The sequence below is a fragment of the Toxotes jaculatrix genome, chromosome 11 (assembly GCF_017976425.1).
Source record: "Toxotes jaculatrix isolate fToxJac2 chromosome 11, fToxJac2.pri, whole genome shotgun sequence".
Lineage (NCBI taxonomy): Eukaryota > Metazoa > Chordata > Actinopteri > Toxotidae > Toxotes > Toxotes jaculatrix.
Genome location: NC_054404.1, coordinates 13054957 through 13078910, shown reverse-complemented (window position 1 = coordinate 13078910; position 23954 = coordinate 13054957). Strand labels below are relative to the sequence as shown.

The 23954-nt window shown below is 43.6% G+C and overlaps 2 protein-coding genes and 1 non-coding gene across 7 annotated transcripts; all 3 read right to left on the bottom strand.

The window, feature by feature from the left end:
• Window positions 1-95: 95 nt before the first annotated feature.
• Window positions 96-12572, bottom strand: oga (O-GlcNAcase). Of its 5 annotated transcripts, none has more exons than XM_041049687.1 (19): window positions 12062-12572; window positions 11410-11461; window positions 11201-11298; window positions 10877-11007; window positions 10582-10753; window positions 10383-10481; window positions 9992-10276; window positions 9720-9878; window positions 9367-9557; window positions 8843-9118; window positions 8538-8741; window positions 7901-8075; window positions 6289-6342; window positions 4654-4739; window positions 3447-3551; window positions 2950-3041; window positions 2646-2838; window positions 2366-2525; window positions 96-1807 (listed from the first exon to the last, which is right to left on the bottom strand). In XM_041049687.1, exons 1-19 carry the CDS (start codon window positions 12225-12227, stop codon window positions 1671-1673), a joined length of 2835 nt encoding a protein of 944 aa, XP_040905621.1. In that variant the 5' UTR covers window positions 12228-12572; the 3' UTR covers window positions 96-1670. The 5 variants fall into 5 exon arrangements, with proteins under 5 accessions (XP_040905621.1, XP_040905623.1, XP_040905624.1 ...); XM_041049689.1 differs by having other exon boundaries at window positions 8858-9118; XM_041049690.1 differs by lacking the exon at window positions 6289-6342.
• A 1244-nt stretch (window positions 12573-13816) lies between these two features.
• pprc1 (PPARG related coactivator 1) lies at window positions 13817-23954 on the bottom strand. Its single transcript, XM_041049686.1, has 14 exons — window positions 23850-23954; window positions 21684-21779; window positions 21397-21546; window positions 21082-21162; window positions 18871-20989; window positions 18295-18348; window positions 17276-17336; window positions 16865-16932; window positions 15991-16711; window positions 15677-15880; window positions 15463-15541; window positions 15252-15373; window positions 14759-14910; window positions 13817-14286 (listed from the first exon to the last, which is right to left on the bottom strand). The coding sequence occupies exons 1-14, from the start codon at window positions 23928-23930 to the stop codon at window positions 14186-14188; spliced, it is 4089 nt and encodes a 1362-aa protein (XP_040905620.1). The 5' UTR covers window positions 23931-23954; the 3' UTR covers window positions 13817-14185.
• Window positions 15001-15141, bottom strand: LOC121190158. Its single transcript, XR_005894953.1, has one exon. It is a non-coding gene; the product is annotated as a small nucleolar RNA SNORA50 (small nucleolar RNA).

Here is a 23954-nt window from a genome sequence, read left to right as displayed (position 1 = left end):
ATTTTTCACAATTATCAATGACGTTTTAGAACACCACACCTGAAACTGCAGCTCGGGTTACGTGTTGACTTACGAGTCAGGTCTTGATTTAGTGGTTATGAAGAACTGAGCAGCTTTGTGACAGTGGGAGCTTAGTGCCTCTGTGTTTTTTTTTTTAAGGGTTCTTTATCATTTCACCTCATGTCACTTCAATGTGAATTGATGAAAAACGTTTTTCTATACCGTGTCTGAATGTCAGGATTTTGGTCCCACTGGGTACTGCTATCAGGAAATGTAGATTTTGGTTTTCATTCTTTCAAAGAGGAACTGAGTATACAAGTAAACTCAACACAAATTTAATGAAAGACTAAACTTAAAATTTCCATAATATTTAGTAAATATATCATTTTAGATAAGTTAACTAAACTGAGCTTGTCTGAGGTTTCTCTGACAGTGATAACCTCGTCAGTCAGCTTAGGTTTACTGAAGGATCTCTGTGCTGGAGTTTGGGATCCCTGCAGGGCAAAAACCAAGACATGTGACTATCAATGTCAGGCTATGTCTCTGGAATTTGAGCAACAACAAGGCCAATGTCCAAAATTACCCTTCTCTAGTTCTACTTTATCTAACACGTGTCAGGCAGCCTTTACACAGAAGACATTGGGGGGTCTGCAACAGAAACTTAGAATCCAAAGGCAATGAACCAAAAGGCAAAAGCTCAAAAGGGAAATAAGCAAAAAAAGTTATGAAAAGGAAAGAAATGGCCGGAAGCAAAGTGCTAAAGAGAAACAGGCTGAGAACCATGTTTGTAAACGTGTGGCAGCTTTTCCATTGCTTTCCAAATGTGTTCTACTACTTGAACTGAAATTCAGAGGGCCTCCCGGTTCAGTCTTTAACAGTCTCAACAAATACTTAGCTAAGTCTGTGACGATCTTCTGTCAAGGGTTTGACAAACCCCCAAAAGCTACAATTCTTCACCCTTCACGTGTGCAGACTCTGCATTTCACATCACGTTTTGTCAGAAATACACCACTTAAAAGGCCTCTTTCTCCAAGTTCATGGAAACACCATGATGTGATGATGAAAGGCAAACTCTCCTGTAGCACCTCACATCCCGTACAAAAGGTGTCCTACTTATGTCGACAGCTGTGCTATTCTCTACGTCAAAGCTGGGAAAGCAGGACGTAGGGGTAGTGAGACGCCACCTGAGAAACAGGCCGCCCTCATTTCACAGCTCTGCCTCCATTTCAGATACAGACACTTTGCATTAGGGCATGCGGACAATATCCATGTAATGGCTACTGGATTAAATCAGAAAAAAAAAAGGCTTATGGAGTTATCGCTTCCTGCCTCCTGGAGGTATATGAGTAGTGGGACCCCAGAAATCAATGCTGGAGTGCCACTCTTCCATGTTGGCTCAAATCAACTGACTACAGATCACTCCTCTGCCTTTTAGCTTCGGATCTGCTGAATCCCACAGAGCCGTAGCATCTAAGGGCAGCACAGGGAATCTGTGTGTGTGCGACTGCTGTGCTTCTGTACACAAATCCTAAAAAGAGGTCTCCCGGGGCTACCCCAGATGGTAATGTCGTATAAAATCATCATGGAAGTTTTTCTCATGAAGGTAGCAAACATGTTTAAGCCGTGTTGACTTGCTCTCTCTCTGTCTTTCATTGTAGCAGAATGTTTCTTCATAGGCTGCGTCCCATAATGATTACATCTTTGGGAAAGCCCTCCATTTTGGCCACTTCAAAGCATCCCAGCTTACTATAGAAGTCCAACATTCTCTTATCAGTCTGACGAACCTTACAGAATGCACCAAGTGACCCTGGAAGTGAAGACAAAAATAATGTCAGCAAAAACAAAAATACCATAAAAATAGTTTTCTATTATGTAAATCAATCTAGAATAATCTTCTAAGGAGTCCCCAACCAGTAATAAACCAGTTCGAGAACTCTGTCACGAGAAGAGACGATTACTTTGGTCAGTGCTTTGTGTATTTTTGTAGTTCGCTCAATCAATGGACATTAAAATAGAAAAAGAACATCATGATACGAACAGAACGTCTACACATAAGGTCGTAGTCTCAAAGGAAAAGGAAAAACTCAACTCATGCTTGTTATTTTGGACTCTGGTCTCATTTTCACAGGACATCTAGATAAGATCAGTGAGTCTGCTTGTTTTCAACTTTAGAAACACAGCTGAAGTGAAACTTGTTTAAATGTATATAATTTACAACTTTTTTGTCTAGGTCAAATTAAATGTTCTAACACCCTGTTACTAACAATGACTGATAACACACTCTAATACATTATGTTCTTTCTGTTGTTAGTACAAGTGGTAGCAATGAACCTTGTTCTAATAACTGAGGATAGCCGCCACCTACCGTTGGCCTTAAGAGAAGACAGAAGACATCCCATCATGCTTTTGGCCACACTGGGGTCAGTGACCTTGGCGTGAATGTCAACCTTGATGAGAGAGGGGAAGTTGGACAGGAAAGAGTCTGGAAGACCCTCCTCCTCTTCATGGAAACTCAGCATCATCTTCTACAGGGACAACAGACAGAGATGGTGAAGTAAAATTCAGCATTAGGAGACACGATCGTATTCCACCTGATATGGATCAACGACAGTAAGAGAGATGGATGGAGAGATGGAAGATCCTACCTCAGCCTCCGTGAGGTCCTTCTGGCAGTCAGGTTTGTGGTATTTCTCTTGCATGAAGGGAATCCAGCTCAACTTGCATTTCTTGATGAAGGGCTTGACATCCACCGTACCGAGAGCATAACCGCAGATCCCTTCATCGTCCTCTAGCACAAACCCGTAGTCTGAACTCAATGTCAGGAGACCTCCTACTAACCTGTGGATGAACAGTGAGGATTTCTGTCAGCCATGCTGACTTGCAGCACAGGGAAGAAACCCAGTCTTCAGTCTGGGCTGATTGTAAACAAATTACATGTCCGTGTTTTACCTGTCTCCTATGAGGTCAGGATCGTCATCAGAGAATGGTACGTCCTCCATTCCTTCACAGTACATTTCTTTACAGATTTTATAAACCGCAGCCTGCAGAAAGGAAGGGCCGATACACAATGTTATCGTGGTGGATGAGTTGACACACCCAGTGTAACCGAGTGGCACCCTTTAACATCAGATTGTCAGGTAACCCAGAAAATGCAACAAAAACTCAATGTGCACAAAGGCGTTTTGGAAATGCACAGTCTGAAGGTGCCTTTGTTATCAGCACATATATTTGCTGATGCACAGAGCAGTTGGGGGTGGTAGTGTAGTGCAAAGCTAAACTGGGCCAGGTCTGCTGGGAATACTTGCAACTGGCCAGAATCAATTCTGCAACTATACATTAATAAACATTATTAATGAGCAGTAAATTAGTACTTAGGGAGGAAATACCCGTGTTCTGGTAAAATTAAGTTGCACGACGGCACAACTAAACACATAAAATCATCTTACCTCATCTTTGGGGAAGTATGGCCTTATGGAATAGATTTTGGAGGTTGGCATTGAAGGTGGAGGTTGGTAGAAAAGATCGTTTGCCCCATCTATTGGCAACAATCTCTGCGGGTATCAAAAGAGACAGGTTCAGTTTCACTGAGACCAGGCGGTGTGCTGCTTTCGCTGACTGCCTCACTGTGCGTTTGCTACAGCTGAGCCACTATCAAGCCAAAAGGAACACCAGAAGAGAGCAAAGTGCTTTGGAATGACAAATATCTTAAAAAAAAAAAAATCATGAATATATAAACTGATGTTCCTTGTTGGTCTGACGATGGACAACAAGAGCAAACATCACTTCTTTCTCATTTTTGCTAAAGGAGCATAGCACAACAGGCACATTCGTATTTGCTTTTCAAATATAATAAAACAAGGGTTGTATTTTGGTCTGACTAAGGTTTTACTGGCTGAAGGAGATGCTCCTTTCCCTTTTGTTAAGCATCGCAATATTTCGCTGCGCAGGACCCTCCTGTTGAGAAAAATAATGATGCTGGCGCAGAGAGACAGAGAGAACTCCAGGAAAAAAACCAAAGAGGCAAATTAAATGTGAGCTAACTGAGTCATTCAATAGCATGTCAGTTGCCATCATGAGTCTTTGCTACTCTCCAAGGATGGAGACAGTACTTTGAGGCTGGACAGCTGTGTTTGATCATGGAGTTTTCCCACTGCGAACATGCTTGCGTACTCGCTGGCGCTGCGATGCTTGCGCGTGCGCTTGCAAAGGGTTGGCTTGGTAATTTGTGCGCTGTGCTTTCCTGCAAAGAAATGAGATGTCATGAAAATAAAACCTAGCCATGCTCGCTTGCGCTGCGTGCGCTAGGGAAAAGCAGCATCTCCTTGGGCAGTTGCTGAAAGAAACTGAAATTAAGCAATCAGAAAATGCCATGTCAAACACTGGCTGTAACCTGTTTTGTCAGGATGGGTTTCAGGTCACCCATTCCCCTCACGCAGACTGACAACATCCCAAAAGAATACAAGGTCAAATACTTGTTTGGAGAACAAGTGAAGGGGATGGAACCCGGATTCTGCGAAGCCCGACCCATTCCAATCAGCTCACCTTCGACAGACCAAAGCCCTTCATACCTACACATATATTACCACTGTCTTCTTTGCTCACAACACTCTTTTTTTTTCCATTTGATTGCTGTAAATTCAGTGCATTAGATACCTGGAACTCTCCTGCTAGACCTCCCCTAAAGGCCCAGGGCTCTTGGTCTCCTCTAAGGAATTGTGCTGATGACTGACTACGACACCCTGTTAGGAGCAGAGCCAAGCGGACATTGTTACCACAGGATGGGGCTCTCTGACAAAGATGAAGGGAGTGGGGAGATGGGGAGGAAGGCGGTCATATGTATCTAATAGCATAATCCATATAAATAAATGTATTTTGTTTTACTCATTAAAACATAAAAAGGACCTAATTTGGAATAGATAAATTATATTCAGAGGACATATTTTATGATAAAATGGGGCTCAAGCAACTAAAGCTTACGTGTGTGCAAGACAGAATCAGGTCCAAGATATAAATTATTCAAAAAACAAAACAAAAAAAATAATTAAAAAAAACTCCTCTCCATGTCAATACAACAACATCAGACTGCTCCACTTAAGATGGTATGCAGGTCGTTAGAAATAAGTTCTTTCATGCAGTGAAACGCACGCTCTCCAAAAACCGGAGAGAACAGAATCAAGTGCAGTCCAGCCCCCTTGGTGTTTCGTTAAGGTTAAAACTTGCTCGAAAAGCAGACAGATTCTACTGACCTTCAGAACCAAAACCCAAACTGACCATGGTCTACAAAAGTAAGCTTCAGCTGCCGTCACCCCACTGATCTTAGCAACCCCGTGTGAAGTCACATTCTCATCTTATCTGCCTCGTCACATGACTGGGGAGCATGAGTCATCAAACCAGGGACACAGAACGAGAGGGAGAGGTAGTACGAGTGCTCCCTGTGTTAAAGGGCCTCTCAGCTTTCTGTTAAAATAGATGGCAGGGACACAGCACAGGAAGAGTGTGTGTGTGTGTGTATATATATATATTTAAAGCACTCAGGGCTCTTAGGGTTTGTATACAGTAGTGCTATTGCTGGCAAAGTCTAACCCTGGTTGGAGAGGAGCCCTGTCATGTGACCAGACAAATGCAGCGCGCGGGCAGGACACCTAACACTGTCTTACATATGAACCTCACCCTGATACCTAAAACAACTCCTCTGATGAGCTGACACAACGCAGCACGCAGATGCACCCACGAGAAGGAACTGTGAACTTGCTTACTCCAAATTAAAAACTACAAAATGGACAAAAGAATCATCTCTTAGTGGTTTACTTCCTCCTGAATCACCCACTCAGACTGCATTGTCTTAACACAATCACAGTTCTGCGGAAAACATGCAACTCTTGTTCTTGCATGGTCTAACCGACGTGTATGTGGACACACTGATCGGAACTACACAGTCAAAAATATATCCCTGAGTAGGACGGGGATCGTGTGCCATGGTTAAATTTCAAAGCAAAGTGTAAATTCCCTTGAGTAGGTGCATCAGGCTGGTCTGAGCCATTTCTATAGGCCTACTGACAGAAACAAAAAAACAAGTTAGAGAGAAGCTGCCAAAGAGAGAAATTTGGGAGTTAACACTTAGGATTCAAAGCTACATCGCTGCCCAAAATGTGACTTCATCCGGAGGGCCGCTTCCCTTTCCTCCAAATCAATCTTTTACATTTACAGATCTAGTTTAAGAACAAAAATTGCCATAAATTCATTTCAAACATGAACAAAAGAAAGAGACAACGCCTGCACTGTGCATACATCGGCCACTGTCGATCCAATAGCAGTAGAAACTTGTACTGTGGATTCTTCCATCTGTACATAGCGAAGGGAGAAAACAGTAGAAAATAGTTATTAGTAAGTGTTCTCAGTACAATAACCAGGGAAGTTGTGACTAAGTTGTGACTAAGTGCCGGCTGCACAGCCTCTATTAAGGGGAAAACGTGGGGACTGGTGTAAAAACCTGCTAATAGCAACAGCAGAAGTCAACAGTTAGGCATTTAACAACACTGCACTGTTATTAAGAAGAATATTAAAATAAAACTACATTTATACACTCGACCTCCACAGTGTTGCTGGAGTGGTTACAATGATTTACTGATACATTAAGCCAGTTGTGTGGATTTTTGAAGTGGTTTTGCCAGTGTGGGTATGCTGCCTGCTGTGTACTGTGGGCTAGAGTCCTCAGCTTTACCATATAGCCGGACAGGACAGAAACCTGTGAATGAAACTGGGTTACAGGGAGTAACCTACAGGCCATGCTGGTGCTTCAGACTATTCAAAAGAACACTCCAAAAACAAAGATGGAGATGTTATCGGAAGGCTGAATGTCACTCAAACTGCATCACAGTGCGCCATCTGAAAAAGTGAAAGAAAGTGGGAGGTGATGGGAGAGGGAGAAAGTCGGAGAGAAAGAATACCCTTGCTTGCACAAGGTGATGGATCACACCCTGATACAGATTGAGCAAATCATTCCATGGATTGAAAATCAGCCTCATTTCTGAGACTACTCAGTGAGGCAACAATACAAAACTTCCTCGTCCATATGTTAAAAAGCAGGTGGAAAAAAAACTTATTCAGTTTTATGCACCAGAATGGCCTTCCACAGCCAGTCAGTCAACTTGCTCTCCAAGCTCGCGTGCGCGCTAGGGCATGGAGGAGGAGGAGGAGGAGGGGGCGGGTGGAGACGTCCCCCTGGCGCCCATCCCCACAGACAGAGAGATGGAAGCAAGTGTGTCTGTGTGGGAATGCAGCAGTGATGTTACTGGATACACAGCAAGCAGCAGTAACCCTGCTGGGACATTTGCCACAGAGACCCAGTTTAGATATCACCAAGACGGAGCAGCTTATTATGGAATAAATAAGGACGATGCTAGCAGTGCAAGCGGCATTCAGTCAGACCAAAAAAAAACAAAAAAAAAAAACAATCAATGTGTGAAACAAGAGCAATTCATAGAATCGTAACTATTCCGGGCTGATGCATCTGGCCTGATCTGTGCTAAGGTATTAGCCACTACTTGGATTCACGCCCTGTCTACAGGTGATGGCCAAGATTTCTAGGAGCCATACTTCTCTAAGTTTTTGATCAGTAACACTACCATCTGTTAAGCAGACTGTGCAACATATGTGTATTATAAATTTGTCTCACTAAACTACAAAGCACTGGACTGAAATGTAATCCATGCAGCGAAAGAATCAAACGTTAAAGTGCTTTTTCTTTGTCTAATCTGAATTTTCTAAAACATGTGTAAATATATGATTGTGTGTAAAAGTCTTTTTAAAATTGCAAAAGTCAGGATTGCTGACTTGATCAGACTACTGCTATGCTACTGCGCTCTAAGAGAAAGCCCCTTGTGGTTCCCCTCATACATACCTAGCCACTGGACAAAAGACTTGACCATAGAAATGATGCTCTTGATGTCCCAGATGTAAGGGTACAGGTCGTATAGGATGGTGCGGTTGGCTGAATTGGACAGCCGTGTGAACATCTGGATGACTGAGCAGCACATCTCCTCAAACTTCTCCGCCCTCGATTGCCATTCTGCTACCTGCCATACGATGATTGGATATATGAACAAATAATGTTGAGAAAGGACGGTCTGGACAGCAGACATTTTGACTCATCATAGGAGAAAATGCACAGGTGATACTTATAACACAATGGTTTTGTTTTATTTAAGTGTCCCAGTGTGCCATGGCAATTTGGACATGACATCATTAATTTCATAATTTACATCTGAACTTTTCTGTCTGTGACAAGCAAACATGCATTCTGAGAAAAGACGTATGGTAATAATAAGGGAGGCACAAAACGATGCTCTGTGGTGCAAGCACACTCCATCTCCTGTCATAACCACACCACCCAATGGGCAGTATGGGTAGTACACATCCTCCATTTTGTTTTCAACACTTTCACAAGTCCAGTTAATGATGAACCGGTTTTCTCCGACAGACCTCTTTCTCTTGCCTCTCAGTTCACGTTTCATGTTAATTTCAACATGTAAACCCACCTTCTCGCTTTCCTTTCTCTTGCAGTTGACACTGACGACGCTGCTGTTGGCTCGCAGCCAGTTGAACTCCTTTAACATCTGCATGGCCTTGGGTCCATGTTCATAAGGCAGGTAGAAGAGCTCTGCCAGCAAGCTCAGGTCCTCGAGAGTGAGCGGCTCTGCTGTGAACAGGGGCTTCTCGTTGGGCCCCGGCACAAACACATCCTGAGGACACAAACAAAACTGGCATTAACGAATCTTTCTAGGGAATTCTAAATTGTTTCTGTCCTCAATTTCAGACATAAAATAGGGAAAAAGAAACTCACAAATGTTTGCGGCACCTGTTTGAGCTGATCATCTGTCTGCATAGGAGCGATATCACTCCCAGAGTCCTCCTGGAGAGACTCCTCGGGGGACTTTGACTCTGCCAGACTCTCCTTGTCTGTGTCCATGGGCTTCAGGTCCTCAGCCATCTTGTCAGCTAAGATGGGGCCAACATGCTTCTCCTCTGGATCAGCTTCAGCTTCTGGCTCTGGCTCGTCCTGCTTCTCAACCACCATCTCCATGGGCTCCTCATCTGAATCCTTCTTCTCCACCTCAACCTGCACAGGTACAATATAAAAATACTTGTACAACCATATACAGACCCTCTCCTCTCCAATAATCAAATGTTCACGAAAGAAAGTGAATCTTCTGTATTGTACCAAACAACAGAAAAAAAAACGGAGGCCACAAGAAAGAAACTGAGGGGGTAAATAAATAAAAAGCCTAAATCCTAGAAGAAGCATGCTGTACGCACTCGGGTCATTTAAGTGCCACAGTTTTGCCAGATGCTAATAATAAACCTCACCTCCTCTACCTCCTGAGATCTTTTTGCAATGGGGTGTGAAAGCGGATCCAGACAGAGAGGAGGCATTGCTGGAGACATGATGGGCTGCTGGAACACAGTTGTCACTGTTGTGGAGGAGCAGAGAGAGGGAGCCGCCATGGATGACACATCTATAGCTGTGCTTTTGGCACCACTCTGAGGCACCTGTCGGCCTGAAAGACAGAGTACAGTTTCACTGGATTGTGTTCTTCAGTCTGACAGAAAAAAAATATCATTTTAGGTTCTCGATGCCAATATTATGAGCATATTCCAGGTTACACTGCTGGAAAATCCATTAACACGGTGATATGACACAGTAATGTGACTGTACGTACTGTTGTATTGATGAGGCACACCAAATTCCCCAAGCCATTCTGTGAGAGCCAGTTTTAGAGCAAGCTGTGGGCTGTAGAGCATGTCTGTCTCCAGTTCCTCATCACTGCCCTCATTCTCTAACTTGATCTGGATGGACACTGTGCTGTCCTCGCCATCCGCTGGTAAAGGGCAAGGCGGAGAATAAATCAGAAACAGCAATGGTGAATGACCTGCATTGTACACACTGTACCCACACCAAAACATTACAAATTAGTAAATTCATCATACTTACTCATGACCACATCCTTGCGCACACCATTCATATTAGACTTGTACCAGGTGGCCAGAGTGTGGATTGCCACAAAGTTGGACTCGAACTCGCAGTTTGGATTAGTGAGGACTCCCTTCAATCTGGGGATGAGCTCTGTGGAGCGGCCCTTGTATGGACCCAAGAAAAGCCTCTTCTGGTCATAATCATTGGCATGAATGTTATCCCAGATCACAGGGGCTCTTTTTAGGATTTTTGAAACCTCCTCAATTGATTCCACTGTAATATCTTTGGACACAACCTTGGGGCCTGCAGAGAAGGAAACACATCCTGGTTAATCATTTGATCTACTACTCTGATGTGTGTGTTATGATGACGGTGTTAGTCGGGTGACAGGAAACTGTGTTAGACTCACCCGTCCATAACACATCAATGCCAGGCAGTAGTTTCTCTCCTACTGTGTGGAGGTAGGGGGACTGAGAGACACTTGGGTAGCAGAAAGTTCCACAGTACTCTGGATTTCAAGGCACAAAAACAAACAATTTATGATTAAACAAGTGGATGAAACAATTGTGTTAACATGGACAAAGGGTTCAAACATAGACCTTAGGTACCTGTGGGACAGAAGAGGAAGGTTTCGGGTTCTCCCAGGTACTGGTAGATTTCGTTGGTAATGGAAACCTGAGCGTGTGCAAATGAGCTGAACACCTCTTTGTCAGCAGGGCACATGTTGTGGTCAATATCGTCAAAAAGTAAGGCAAATGATTTGCAGCCAAAGTGAGAAACCTAAGGTGGGAAGAGAAAGGGATTTGAAATGAACACAGAGGGTAGGATGCATGGTACTCTTGAAGATGTATCAAGGGTTTTAACGCATTATTCATGCTGCTGTCACACAAAATGTTGCATTACCTGATCAAGTTTCCTCTTGAGTGCAGAAACCTCTTTCTGATTGGAGAAGGTGATGTCCAGTCCAGGAGAAATAGCATAGATGAACTCTATCCCATGCTCCTTAGCAGCACCAATTAAAGTCATGAGTTGCTCTAGGACACAGTTGGAGGGGAAATTACTCACTGAATGCACTATTGTGCTTTAAAACAACTTATCTAAAATATTTTTTCACATGTTAGCCATGTTTAAAACTGGAATATGCAGCCTTTTAACTTAGATAACCAGACATTGTTCATGTTCCTTGCCCTAAGACACCAGATCCCAAGACCTGCTCTGAATAGTCACCTGCTTCTTCCACTGAGTACAGCTCCCTCCAGAACATTCTGTGCTTGTAGTCATCTTTGGGTGCATATAGGTACGTATTCAGTCCCCATTTCTGCTGCCTGTGAAATGCAGTGTTGTACAAACTCAATATAACAACTCCAATAATTGAAACATAATATCATTAATGTTATTAACATGTCTGCTTTAATAATTGAAAAAGGTCAGCATACCTTCTGAACAACTCTTTCCTCTGTTCCATTGTCCACGGTCGACCATAAAAGCCTGCATCAGAAAGCAAAACATTCAGTTTCCATGCAGCCTGCAGTGCTGATAATCAAATACATTTCCTGTACTTATTGAGCTGTTTTACTGCTACAACTGACAATTTGCCCCTAGGTGTGGGCTGGGCTGTTACAGTCTTTTTGTATTTTCCAATTTATCATTTTGCTAGGAAATTGAGAAACAAGTTAATTTACTAGAGGCCACTGCTATGTATGTCTTAATGTTCCCATTATGCCAAACCACACAAAATATTCAATTTCTGTTCAATATCTGTTCACCTTAAATATAAATTCAACGCTCTGCAGGTGAACAAAGTGTGACAATGTTGAATTATCATGTGCATGTATGGTTAGTTTGATAAGCTTGTAACATTTCATTTTTTTAGTCGCCCCTTCTGTTATTAGACAATTCACAATTGATTTCTGACCATCGATTTCCAAGCGTTATCCACTGGTACACTCCACTGTTTCCAGCTGATTCCAATAATCATCCCCCAGGAAGCAGGATAGCTGCAGCACTTTGCCCTATTTATGACTACATGCAAAACCTGACGGATCAAAGTCAAATGTGGCTGTTTTAACTTCATATATTCGACATTACCTTCCACGACTCCGCTAATGAATTTTCTGTGGTCCGTCGGCTCGACTCCAATGCCGGACTCTTCCACCGGGCCAGGGGCCTCCGCACAAGCCTCTCCGGAGACTGGGTTGGGGCTCGGCTCACCGTCCACTTGAGGCGCCTCTAGCGTCTTTTCTTTTTGAACCATCGCTAGAGAATTTTCCTCGGTGTAAAGCCACCACACTCAATAGAAATCAGAAACCACCGAGTTAAATTTCTTATGTAGATAAGCAGCAAATTCGCCAAACAAAACCTGGACGAAAGAAATCGCGTCACAGTCTAACGTTAGCTAGCGCACGGTATTAGCGAGTCTATCAAAATTGTCCAAGATTTAGCAGCTGCTTCTGCGAGATGTAATCGAAATAGCTTTCAGGCGGTGTAGGGCAACATTTAGGTCAGTTAATATTTAAAGAAGAGCGAGAGATTCGTTCGTTTTCGTCCGATCATTTTCTTCTCTTTATGGTGGATTTGCCCTGGTTTTAGTCGTTTCTTCCTGTTTACACCGAGTGCGCATGCTCCTGGGACTAGATTAAACCAGTCAAAACTAGATCTGCGTGACAAAACACTACAAAGATGTCAGTGCGGCAACGAGATAGATAACATTCATTCTCCGCAACTCTAAACATCAGCGCCTAGCTAACTTTATAAAAGAGTAAACGATCTGTTTTCGTAACTATATATATATACCGCCAACGGGCAATTGGTTCATTAAGTTAAATGGCAATTTATATTTGTATTAAATTTCGTAATTACGGTGCATGGTGGCAAAATAATAGAGAAAACGTATTCATTTTTATTTGTTTTTGGCTATTACGAGCAATAGGAATGTAACGGAGTTAGTAAGAGGCCAGGTTAGTAGCTGTTCGCAGATTTTCTGAACTTACAGCACGACTTTAGCCAATATTGCCAGCGTTGACTTGCTCTGTTCAGTGACTGTGTTGATCATCTCAACGACTTTCTAATATCTTGAGATTCCAGTCCATATTAGGTATGCAGCTGAGCTCCAACCCCACATTCAAACAGAGCGGAGGTGCTCCTCTGTTGTTGTGACCTGAGCCTGTGTGTCCTGTGTCAGCAATGTACACACGCTTTGTTCCAAATCACCAGCAAATACCCAATTATACTAAAGCATAATTACCCACAACCCTTAATACAGCAATTACTGCCCCAAAGGAAATCACAGTGTGGATTAGTTAATGAAAGATGGTGCATTGTGTGATAGGCCTTTTTCCTTATCAGGACTTTTTATTTGTCACAGTGGGAAAATCAAAGGCATTTCTAACATAAAAGAGGGCTCTGTTCTTTCAAAGTGTCCATGCAAGCCATGACAGTGACAGCGAGCACATTAACAGACATTCTGGCATTTCATAGCACGAATAGCACAGGTGAAATTAATATAACTAATGAGTGCATTCCATTCAGGTGAGCTAATCTCAGGGCCCTGGGATTTTGCATGTTGACTCGCTGTCATGGCTTACTGGCATACTCTATTGTAAGTTTCCTGCTATGGCAAGTCAAAGTTTGCCATGAAAAAAAAGTCTATATCACAGCTGAATTCAGCAATCTTAAATTCTGTCATTTACACCTGTGCTCATCTTGTGACATTTCAAAATATCTTGTGTGGAAAAGACCTGACAAATAACTTTATGTTTTTAAAGATGTAACCAAACCGATAAATGCAAAGACACAGGTGAATTGGAATGAAAAAAAAACCCCAAAACCAACACATTTCGGTTTGTCTTTTTTAATTTAGGTTTGTAGTACATTTAAATGTATTACATCCTCTCCCAACAATTAGGGAGCTGCATTCCATGTATTTTCCCCCTTTTAAAAATGATTCTCTCTCCATACAAGTCAAATTTGATTTTACATTTAAATAAACTTTTTAAAAAATTATTTAATTTCACTTATTCCGTTTTTTTAATTTCTTTTACTACTTTCATTACAAATCTTCACTTCAATAGAAGGTGTTAGCTTGCAGAAACAAAACAAACAAACAAAAATAAACTAATGCAACAACTACAATGTAAAGACAGTGTTGCAGGTGAGGAGCCAGCTCTTGGCTCTGAGGTAAGTGTCAGCTGCTTTCCTGCTGCAGGCCTCCTGTTACCTCTTCAGATTCTGCTGGGCCTGCTTCAGTAAAGTGTCAAAGTCTACTGCATGAAACTTGCCTTTTGCAGGCAATGGATCGTACTCTCTATTCGAATCTGAAAAGAGAAGGAACAGACAGTCAGCATCACATACAAATAAAAGAATGAGGACAACAGCACACGCTGCATTTGGGAGATTGATGTGAATCCCTAAACCATGGCTGTAGCCAGGATTTTCTAATGTCATGATGTGAAAATCCCCAACCAGCACAACCTCTCACTTTTCAAATATGCACACTAAAGGACAATATGCTCAAACAACAGTTTGCCTTCTTCCTGCCGTGCGATCATCCTTTCAAACGGCTGCCATGTGATCTGCCAAGTTTTGGAGTTATTGGCAGCACTTCACAAAGTACAATGGCTCTCAGTTGCATTTAGCTTGCGGTGAACACACTGTATCAGGATGAACTGCAGCCAATATCTTCAATCTTCTGCAAACCGTGTCAATATTATTTGAATAAATTAAAAGCACTCTGGGCAGGAGCTACAGGAACCTTTGTTGGGTCTGTCGATTTAAAGCCATGCCTACCCAAGTCAGAATAGCCCGTCTGGCAGAACTGTCTCCTTCCACCAAAACAGAGATCAAACGGCAGCTCATCAGGCATCCGCAGCTTGCCTCCATTTTCAATGGCCGTGAAGGCGTCCTTGGTGTTGTAATAAGTCACAAAGCCATAGTTGTCCCTGTGGCAGATAAACAATGTATCAGCCAGTATTTATTTTTTTTTTTTTTACAGTTGGTCAGAGGGCCATAACAGGTCTAGTACAGTTTTGAGCTGTGACTTGCTTTTAAAAGAGAGACCTGGGGGTGTTGCCAGGAGGCTCCAGTTATGAACAAGCCTCAGTTTTACTTTAGCACTGTAGCTTGGCCTAAGAGGTCACAGACGAGACCAATAAGGTTCAAAGACAGTGCCATCTGCTCATATTATAGCCTTATTAAAAATTCTAAATTAATCCCTTAATACAAAAAGCAAACAATGGAGAGAAATATATGCATGTATAATCCTCTCTGTTTACGTACTTACCCCTGGTCTCTAAAGTGCAGGGTACACTCTTCAATCTCGCCAAAATAAGAGAAGCGCTCTTTAAGTTCTTTTTGGGTCATAGTACCCCGAATTCGACCAACGTAAACAACCCGGCGCTCCTCCTGAGAGAACAAAGTAGTTAATCAGCTCATTTAATTACAGCCCTGTAATTTGCTTAGAGATCTGTGAACTCACTGTAAAATTAACTTACAATGGCTTTTTCCTTGCGTCTCTTCACCTCTTCCGTATTTGTCTTTGCACTGTGTCCATAGCCATGGCTGTATGAGGAACTGAGCAAGACGACATGAAGCATTTAGTCATTTTTTTAAACTACATGTCAAAGTATTTGTAGTGCACAAGTGCTAAAAACAGCTGTAAAACACGTGTCAACTACCACCCAGATAAGCATGATTCATAAACCGTACCTGTTAAATGGTGCGCTTCTACCCCACTGTGCTCGTCTCTGAGGGGATCTAGACCGCGACCTGGAGCGACTCCATGAGCCAGAACGAGAGGAGGAATACGAGTACCTTCTCCTCCTGGGAGGGGAGCGGGACACGGAGGGAGAGGACCGTGATGAGGAACGGGATGAGGAGCTGGAACTGCTCTCAGAGTGGCGAGGACGATACCTAGAGAGGAAAAGGAAGGAATGCCAGTGATGAAAAAAAGGAAAATCACACCCGCTGGAAATCAGTATGAAGATGCTGTAGCAACCACATGTTTTGATAGAGGGCCAAACCTTTTACGAGATGGAGCATGTGATCTAGACCGAGATCTAGAGGAATGGGACTCTGAACCACTGGACATGGGGCTTGGAGAACGGTGGGATCTTCTCTTTCTAGACCGGCCTCCAGTCCTCTCTTTTGGGCTGGATCTGGGGCTGGGCGAGCGAGAAGCAGCATGTCGACGGTAAGCCCTCCCAAAAGGCCCTCTTCTCCTCGGGCTTTCTTCTTTAATAGTGGAGTCAGTCTCCAGTCGAGTAGGAGAAGCATCGGGAGTTTCCAGAACAGAGCTACTCTCCATCCCATCTGTCCTGTGATGCAGGGGCAATGAAAAATCTTGTGTTTTGGTTGTAACCGCAGATTTTGTGGCAGACGAGCCAGACGATGACAGGACAGCTGGTGGTGTCTGTGCGGTGGCTGTGGTGGGTTGCTTGATGGGTTTAATAGTAATAAAAGACTGTTGTTTGACATTCCAGCGCTTGCCTGGCTCTCCAGTGGAAGTGCCTTTGTTGGGGATGCAATAGTCATGGTCCATGCATGCCAGGTCAGGGTCTACAGTGGCAGCAGCAGGAGTGGGTTTACTGCGGGACTTGACTGAGGGAAGTGGACGAGCTTCTATCTGAATAACCTTGGAGGGGCTCGACTTGGAGGCCTCAGTGGCCTTGCTCTTCCCCAGCAGGGCCACAGGGGCCAGAGGTTTCCACATCTGGTGGGGAGGAGTGGCTGGAGGAGTCAGAGCTGGAGCAGAGGGAAATAAAGTTCCGCACAATTATACCCAACATTCAAAAGCACAAGGCCATCTGTGTTGCAAGGTCGCACATCTCTGATCACAGTGTACGGTTTAACTTAATGGGCTCATTTTGAAGTGCTGAAGATAACACGCTGAATTACCTGCAGTACTTGAGAGATCATTAGCTTTGACACGCTCCACAGCTGTTTTCTCTGGAGCCGATTCAAAACTGCAGAGTAAGCACAGGAGTGTGTTAGTGTATCACTGGTAAATAGTGTAGCACTCACCTCAGTTTGTCTTTGGACTGCAGTGCAACCAAGTCCAGACCAAAAAAAAAAAAATAAAAAAATTTAACCCGCGCTACACAAATTCAGACTGAAGAAGGCCATGACTGTGGCAAGACAACAGCAGGGTTTACGGTAGGTCTTGGCAAAATGTGGATGTGTGTCACCTCCACACACACAAACACACACACACAGAGCTAACAGGTTTCACTCGCCCATGGTTTTTCCCAGAGAAACCGTTGCTCCATCACTCACACAGAGCAGCTTGAGGGCTGTAGGGTAACTCACCTCGAGTTTCCTACAGCTGCTGCTCTACCAGAGACCTCCGGCATAAATTGCTCCTCTTTGGCTGAAGAGAGAAGGGACAGGGAAATAAGTGCATCAGCACAGAAGTGACAGAGGAACACCAAAAAAACGAAGAAATTTAATGTTATGTGGATCAAACTGTTAGTATAAATATATTGAATAATTAGTTCAGTGTATTTTGAAAAGAATTCCACCAAATGGTCGGCAGCTACATTAGCCACAGCACACAGTTTGATGGTTCAATAACATCCACTGACATCAGTAATGGCACACACAGCCCAGGCACTTGTTAGAGCTGGGGCTTGTACATCCACCCAAACAAAGACAGCAGGGCGAGAGTTAAATGGATTTGCGGACAGGGCAAAATTCCAGCAGCTGAGCAGGCAAGAGCACAAAGCAATTTCTCTGCACCCCCCCCCCCCCCCCCCCCCCAACCACCGCATCCATCTCTTAAAGGGGAATGTTTCGATAGAAAAAAAAACAGTCAGAAGACCTCTACAATCTTTGAACATTAAATACATAAGCAGATAAGCTTCAGGTTCATATGAACGACCTAATAATATCTTTGCTCCGTACGTCACTTTTCTTAACTATGAACTCTGGGCTAAACCTTGTACCTGCTCTGTTGGTCAGATTCTTAAGGAATGGTCATCTGAATTCACTGATGACCCCAGTCTTAAGTATATGCACTATGGCAGTGTATTTGTTGTGATCAGTGAAACTCTTTAATGGCTATCCTTTTAAATCTTAGTCCTTCTGCCCACTGACCCACTACTGCTGACCAAAGATAATGCTGTAATGTTGTATGCCACTTCCCATCATTACGAAACCAGGAAAACTGACACTGACTACATTTAGCCTGATACTAAATTATGTGACCCACTACACTACTGGCTTACTACAACCACCCTTTGGCAGAAATTGAGCATGACCAAAAAAACGAAACTGTGAACGTCTTTCAGACACAATCAACAAAGTAAAAATTTGCCATTATTGTTTACCTTGGGTTTCCTCAAACTGCTCCAGCAAGCTGGTCAGATCAGCAGCTTCAATACCTACAGAAAGAGATCACAACATTATGCATAGGATTATTATAACTGTACTTATTTAACCATTGTTTACATAGGACAGGGTGTAACAAACAGCATACGGGCTCAATTAAAGTGACACAAGTGTAGGATGACTACAGAGAATAATCTCAAAGTTACAGAGGGGTGCAGGAGTTTCGATTTTTACAGTGACACAGCATATTATTCTACTGCACTAAACGCAGACACAGCCTTTCCCAAATTATTTCAGATAGGGGGCTCCTGCACATCAGCAACTACTGCAGCAGATTAACGTGCATGCTAGAGCTCCAGAGCAGCAGACCTGAGACACAGACAAGGCAATTTTCCCTTGAAGGCTTTGTAAAAATAAAAAATACCAGTTGTTAGTATTCCACTTAACTTCTTTGTTTACAAGAAAGCCCAACATGGCTTCCATCAAAAAAAAAGGCATGGAAATAAAATGCTAAATATTATCAGCCTTTCATGAACAAAACTGAAATATTTTTCAGCAATCATCTTTAAGCTCACCTATCTCACTGGTGAAGGCCTCAATCAGCTCCTGTGTGGGGCTCTTTGGCCTTTGGGGCTTCACTATTGTAGTGGGGTTCTCTTTAGTTTCAAGCACATCAGGTTCTGCCTTTAGACTCTGAGGTATGTCTGAGGTATGAGCAGCTGAAGAAGAACAGAGCTGAGTACCATTGGTTGTGGGTTTGGAGGACTTGCTACCAGCTGTGATGGGGGTATTTAATGTGGTAGCAGCAGTGACCTCAGGCACCTTTTGGGAAACAACAGTGGTCTTATGGGGGACACTGGGAGTAGACAAAGTAGCAGCGGTGGGTTTGATCGACTCTGTAGTGGTTTTAGGACAAGCTTTACTCAGCTCTGCAGATTTAAGAGATACAGGCTGAGATTGGGGGCTTTCACGGACTCCACCCTTTTCTCCTGAAAGCACCGGAGAACATTTCCCATCTGCTGACGACGTGAACTGAGTGGCATGTTTTAAAGAAGCTGGAGACCCAGAGCTCTGAGGCACAGAAGGTACTGTAGGTTGAGCAATGGTATGTTGATGTGTGGGTAAATCCTTCACTGAATCAGGGACAGGAGCTGAGGAATTTTTAGGCAGAGATGGTTTGGAAGGTTCAGGTGTTTGCTGGGGTTTAGGAACAGCAGTAGCAGCTGAAACTTTGGTGGATGAAGCAACCATGTAGGCTGGTGGCACCAGTAGTGCTTCAGGGGTGGGCGGTGCTGCTGGACCCCTTGGTTGCCAGGCAGGTTTGACCTCCTCTAATTCCTTCTTTGCTGCCTGGGGGCTGGGGCGCCGAGAATCCCTAGGGCTGGGGTCAGGCAGGCAGGGAATCGGGGTGAGCTCTTTAGGAAGCTCTGGAAGGCTGGGCCACTTGGTGCTGTTGTCATCTTGTTTTTCCACCGGTGTTGGCTTTTTCTGCTGTCTGAGCCGCCGGTACTCCTCTAGACTGAGTGATTTGGGTTTCGGTTCTGGGAGTGCAATGGCCACAGGAGGGAGGGCTTCACAAACAGGTGGTGTCACATGGAGTGTGACGGCACTAGCAGCAGCCGCAGGGCTTTCTGAAGACAGTGGGGCAAGGACAGCAGAGGGAGCTGCTGATGAGTCTTCCAGCTTCTCGGGGGCTGGGCCCAGCTGCTCAGGGGCTTCGTCAGGCTGTTGGGAGCTCACTGCTGTGGGTGAGCCGCTAGGCTGACTCTTCTCTGGGATGTCTTCTAACAGAGAAGTGTCCTGTCTGAGTGAGTCACATGTGGCAACTTGCACATTCATTTCAGGCAATAGTGTTGTAGTGGTGATTTCTGTTTTCTGTTTTTCAGTTTGGCATGGATTTAGTTTCTTAGGTTTGACAGAGGAAGAAGCTGAGGTCGCAGATATTAGAACCTGTGGGTCTTGTTGTTTCTTCTCTTCTTTGACTGACCTTCTTTCAGGTTTTCTGGGTACTTCCTGTGCCATCTTTCTTACTGTGCCACTCCTAAGGATCCTTCCCTCCACAGGTTCAGGCTGACGCTGTTCCTTGCATTTCTTTTTCTTTTTTCTCCTGGAGGGGCTTCTCTTTTTAACCTCTTCTTTCTGTTTCTTAATGACCATCTCATCTTTCACATTTGTACATAGGTCTGGTGTTGCAGGGGCTGTAACTTTCACTGGAGCCTCATCCACTGCTACATCTTCATCATCGACAACTATATGCTCCGAGCTGTCAGAAGCCACTTCTTTTGCTTCATCTCTAAGTATCTGCTCATTTTCTGAAGCCTGCTCTGTAAGTGGCAGAAAGACTGGGAGATCCGTGTCTTGGATAGCCAGGATGGGTTCTCCGTTCTCTCCCTGATCAACAACCTCGAGTAAGATGCCTCCTTCTGGCAACATCTGTTCCCCGTCGTCATTCTCTACACAAATAGCCATACAGTACGGGTGAATGTTCCTGACCAAGTCTCCCAGGCTAACTGAAACACCATCTTCACCCTCCTGCTCAAAGCTGTTAGGAAGCAGGAGGGTTGAACCTTCCCAGTCTAACAGCTCATTGTCGGGAGATGAATCTTGCCTCACTGGGCTCAGAGTGAGGGAGCCATCGTCTTCTTCCTCTCCGTCACTCCTCTGAAGAGAATCTACCTGCATTCTGGGGAGGCTCTGGGTGCAGACAAGGAAACAAATATCCAGTCAAACTCTGAAATCTGTCAGCTGTTCTAGTTTAAATACACACTGATCATTTGCAAAGCTACCTTTCCAGTTGATATAGGTCTTGCGCTACAGAGAGTGTCTTTCTCGGGAGGGGAACGGGACAGACACAGCAGTCTCCTGAGCTGGAGAGTGAAAGATAAAAGCATGAGGACATTAATACTTATGCACTTTAGGAGTAAATCTTACTTTTACAAACATCTAAAAACAATGAACAAGAAGTATATTTATAACCACAGAAGTCAGCATGCTGTCCTTCCACCCCCTTTCACTCTCTCTGCCCCAAGCTCAAAGGCCAGATGGGGGATGTCGAGAGCAGGAGACACTTTGAGAGTTATGTGTGACAGCTGGGCACTAACCGGAGAGTGTTCCCTGCCCTTCTGACCCGACAGCAGGTCTGAGTCAGGCAGTGTGTCAAATGGGGACAGGTTTTCATCATCCACATTGTCAAGGATCTCTGTCAGGGCGGTTAGCAGCGTGGCATCGCTCTCCTCATCCAATCCCTTAGTCTAAATAAACACATGGAAAATAGGTCAAAGCATGCACTATAGGGAGTGTAAACAAACAACCATACAAGGCTTACATGTCACAGATTTCTTTTGGGTTGCAGTAATACTTAAGTTCAACCATGTGAAATGAGTCTTGCCTCTATTGTTGGTGTGTCCTCAAAGATCGAAAGGATGGAGGGGTCTAAGCAGCCATGAAGGACCTCCAGAGTTTCTCCAGAGCTCAGCCCAGCAGTCTGGGGGAGTGAGGGTGGGACAAAGCAAAACTGAAAACATGATTCAGGCAAAAACTATCTATACCACCCATAAATACATACCAGCGGCTACTTATGTTTCAATTACAGTAACAGTGGATGGAGACAGCAGACACATGACCAGAATTTGACAACTGTCATATGTGAACATTTTAAACAACTTAATCCTACATTAAACAAATGTTTAATGCTCAACTTGGTGCTTTGTGTTGGCAGCAAGTTGATTTCATAAGAAAGTGTAATGTGTATGCATGCTATGATTTTTCAAGTACAGGTTTGCACATGTAGAGGTAATTTGGAGTATGGTTTATAATCTTAGTCTATTGTGTGTTTGACAAGGATGTTTACCTTGTCAGCATCTGGTCTGTGCAAAAGTCAGACTTATTTAAATGGTGGTATGAGCTGAGAATGAGCCAAAGCTCAAGTCAGGCATTTGAAAGTGAGAATCAGAAAAGGAAACCCCAGAGGGGCAAGGGAGGGCACGTGCTTTTAGTTCCAGTTTGAAGAAGAGAAGAAAACAAAATACCACAAACATTTTCCAATAATCAGAAATAAATAACCACATCAGAGCATGCACCTATTGGACATGCAGGACTCCAAATTACACTTGAATTATCAACAGAAGTTATAACTTATATATAAAACTTCATAATCAATTATAACAAAGTGCAAACTGCAAAAAAACATTGGGAAGTCTGACATACATTTAAAATAAAAGTTTAACAAATAAATATAAAACTTAACAAATAGTAATACTGCTAGTAGAAAGCTCACTTGGAACATAACTGTTCAAATCTGAGTCATATGCATAACATTAAGTCAAGCATAGAAGTTTCTCTAGGAGAGAAAACACAACTTAGAATATTTTGCACTTTCATCTAAAAACGCACTGATCTCCTACAGTGACCCACGTGTTTCTGTCTACGCAGACATGTTTGATCCTGGCCTCACCCCGTCCAAAAGGGAGGCTACCCTGCCCACGTGTTCCACTACAACAAACCCAGGCATCCCCACTCATGTCTCATATTTTAAACAAGTACAAACTGAACGATCGCATTTAAATGCGTGTTGACACCCTAAACGTCAGACAACTACAAGTACTCACTTATAAACTCTATGGAAAACTATATGCAGAGATTAAACCGACCGTCTCTTCTGCGCATGCGTCAAGGAATCCAACATGTGATCCACCACGACTAAACCACATGTAGATATACACACACAGGTTTTGAATGAAAACTTGGCATGCTGCTGCAGCGTGAGAGTAGATAATCCCACAGGTGTGTGTAAATGCATTGACTGCAATCGTTATCTAAATATAAAAGAGCTTCGTGGTGTGCATCACCACTGAGCTGATGACACATTACTGCAATGTGCTGGCATGAAGCCTGTAAACCACACCATAGCAAAAACTGAAAAACTGCACCACGGCCACTGTCACACAGACAGACAAACAAACAAAAAAGTAAACATTCACACTGCAGTGATGATAAAGCTGGAGGACTAGCATCTTCCAGTGTTTGTTACCACGTGTGTATGAATCAGTTGATTCACAGAACAAGGAGTGCTTCTGCACATACACCCACTGACAGAGCTTAAATGCCATTACTGATATCGATCATACAGCTGGTGCATATGTCAGGTTAGGTACTGATAAAATACACAACTGTCACTTCATTTGTTTGGACCACTATTCATATTATAAGGGAGGAAACCTGCGTCGTTCAGTAGCCGGCCGGCCAAGCTACACTGACTCACCAGCTAGCACTGACATACAGCTAAAAACTCTCAGCACATTAAAATCAAGCATTACGCATTATTTAACAAATACACCATGAGAGCATTATCTGGCTGTTAGCACCACAAAACACTGAGTAGTTTTTGAATAAGTTTTACTAGTAATACCACGGATGCATCCACGTGTCACTTTTCCATGCGCAGTGTACAGCTCGTACACACACAACACGCTCTGCCCTGCGTCTAAAAACACACACACAGCTAGTAACAGTGGTATTACATGTTGGGAAGTAAAGCACAGAACATATTATTTACCTCATCTAGTGTATCCATGGGGAAAAATTCCATATTGCACGCAATTAAAGTCTCCTCGCCTGCTCCCCACCGCGCCGCCATCTTGCGAGTATACTCCCAGCCCCG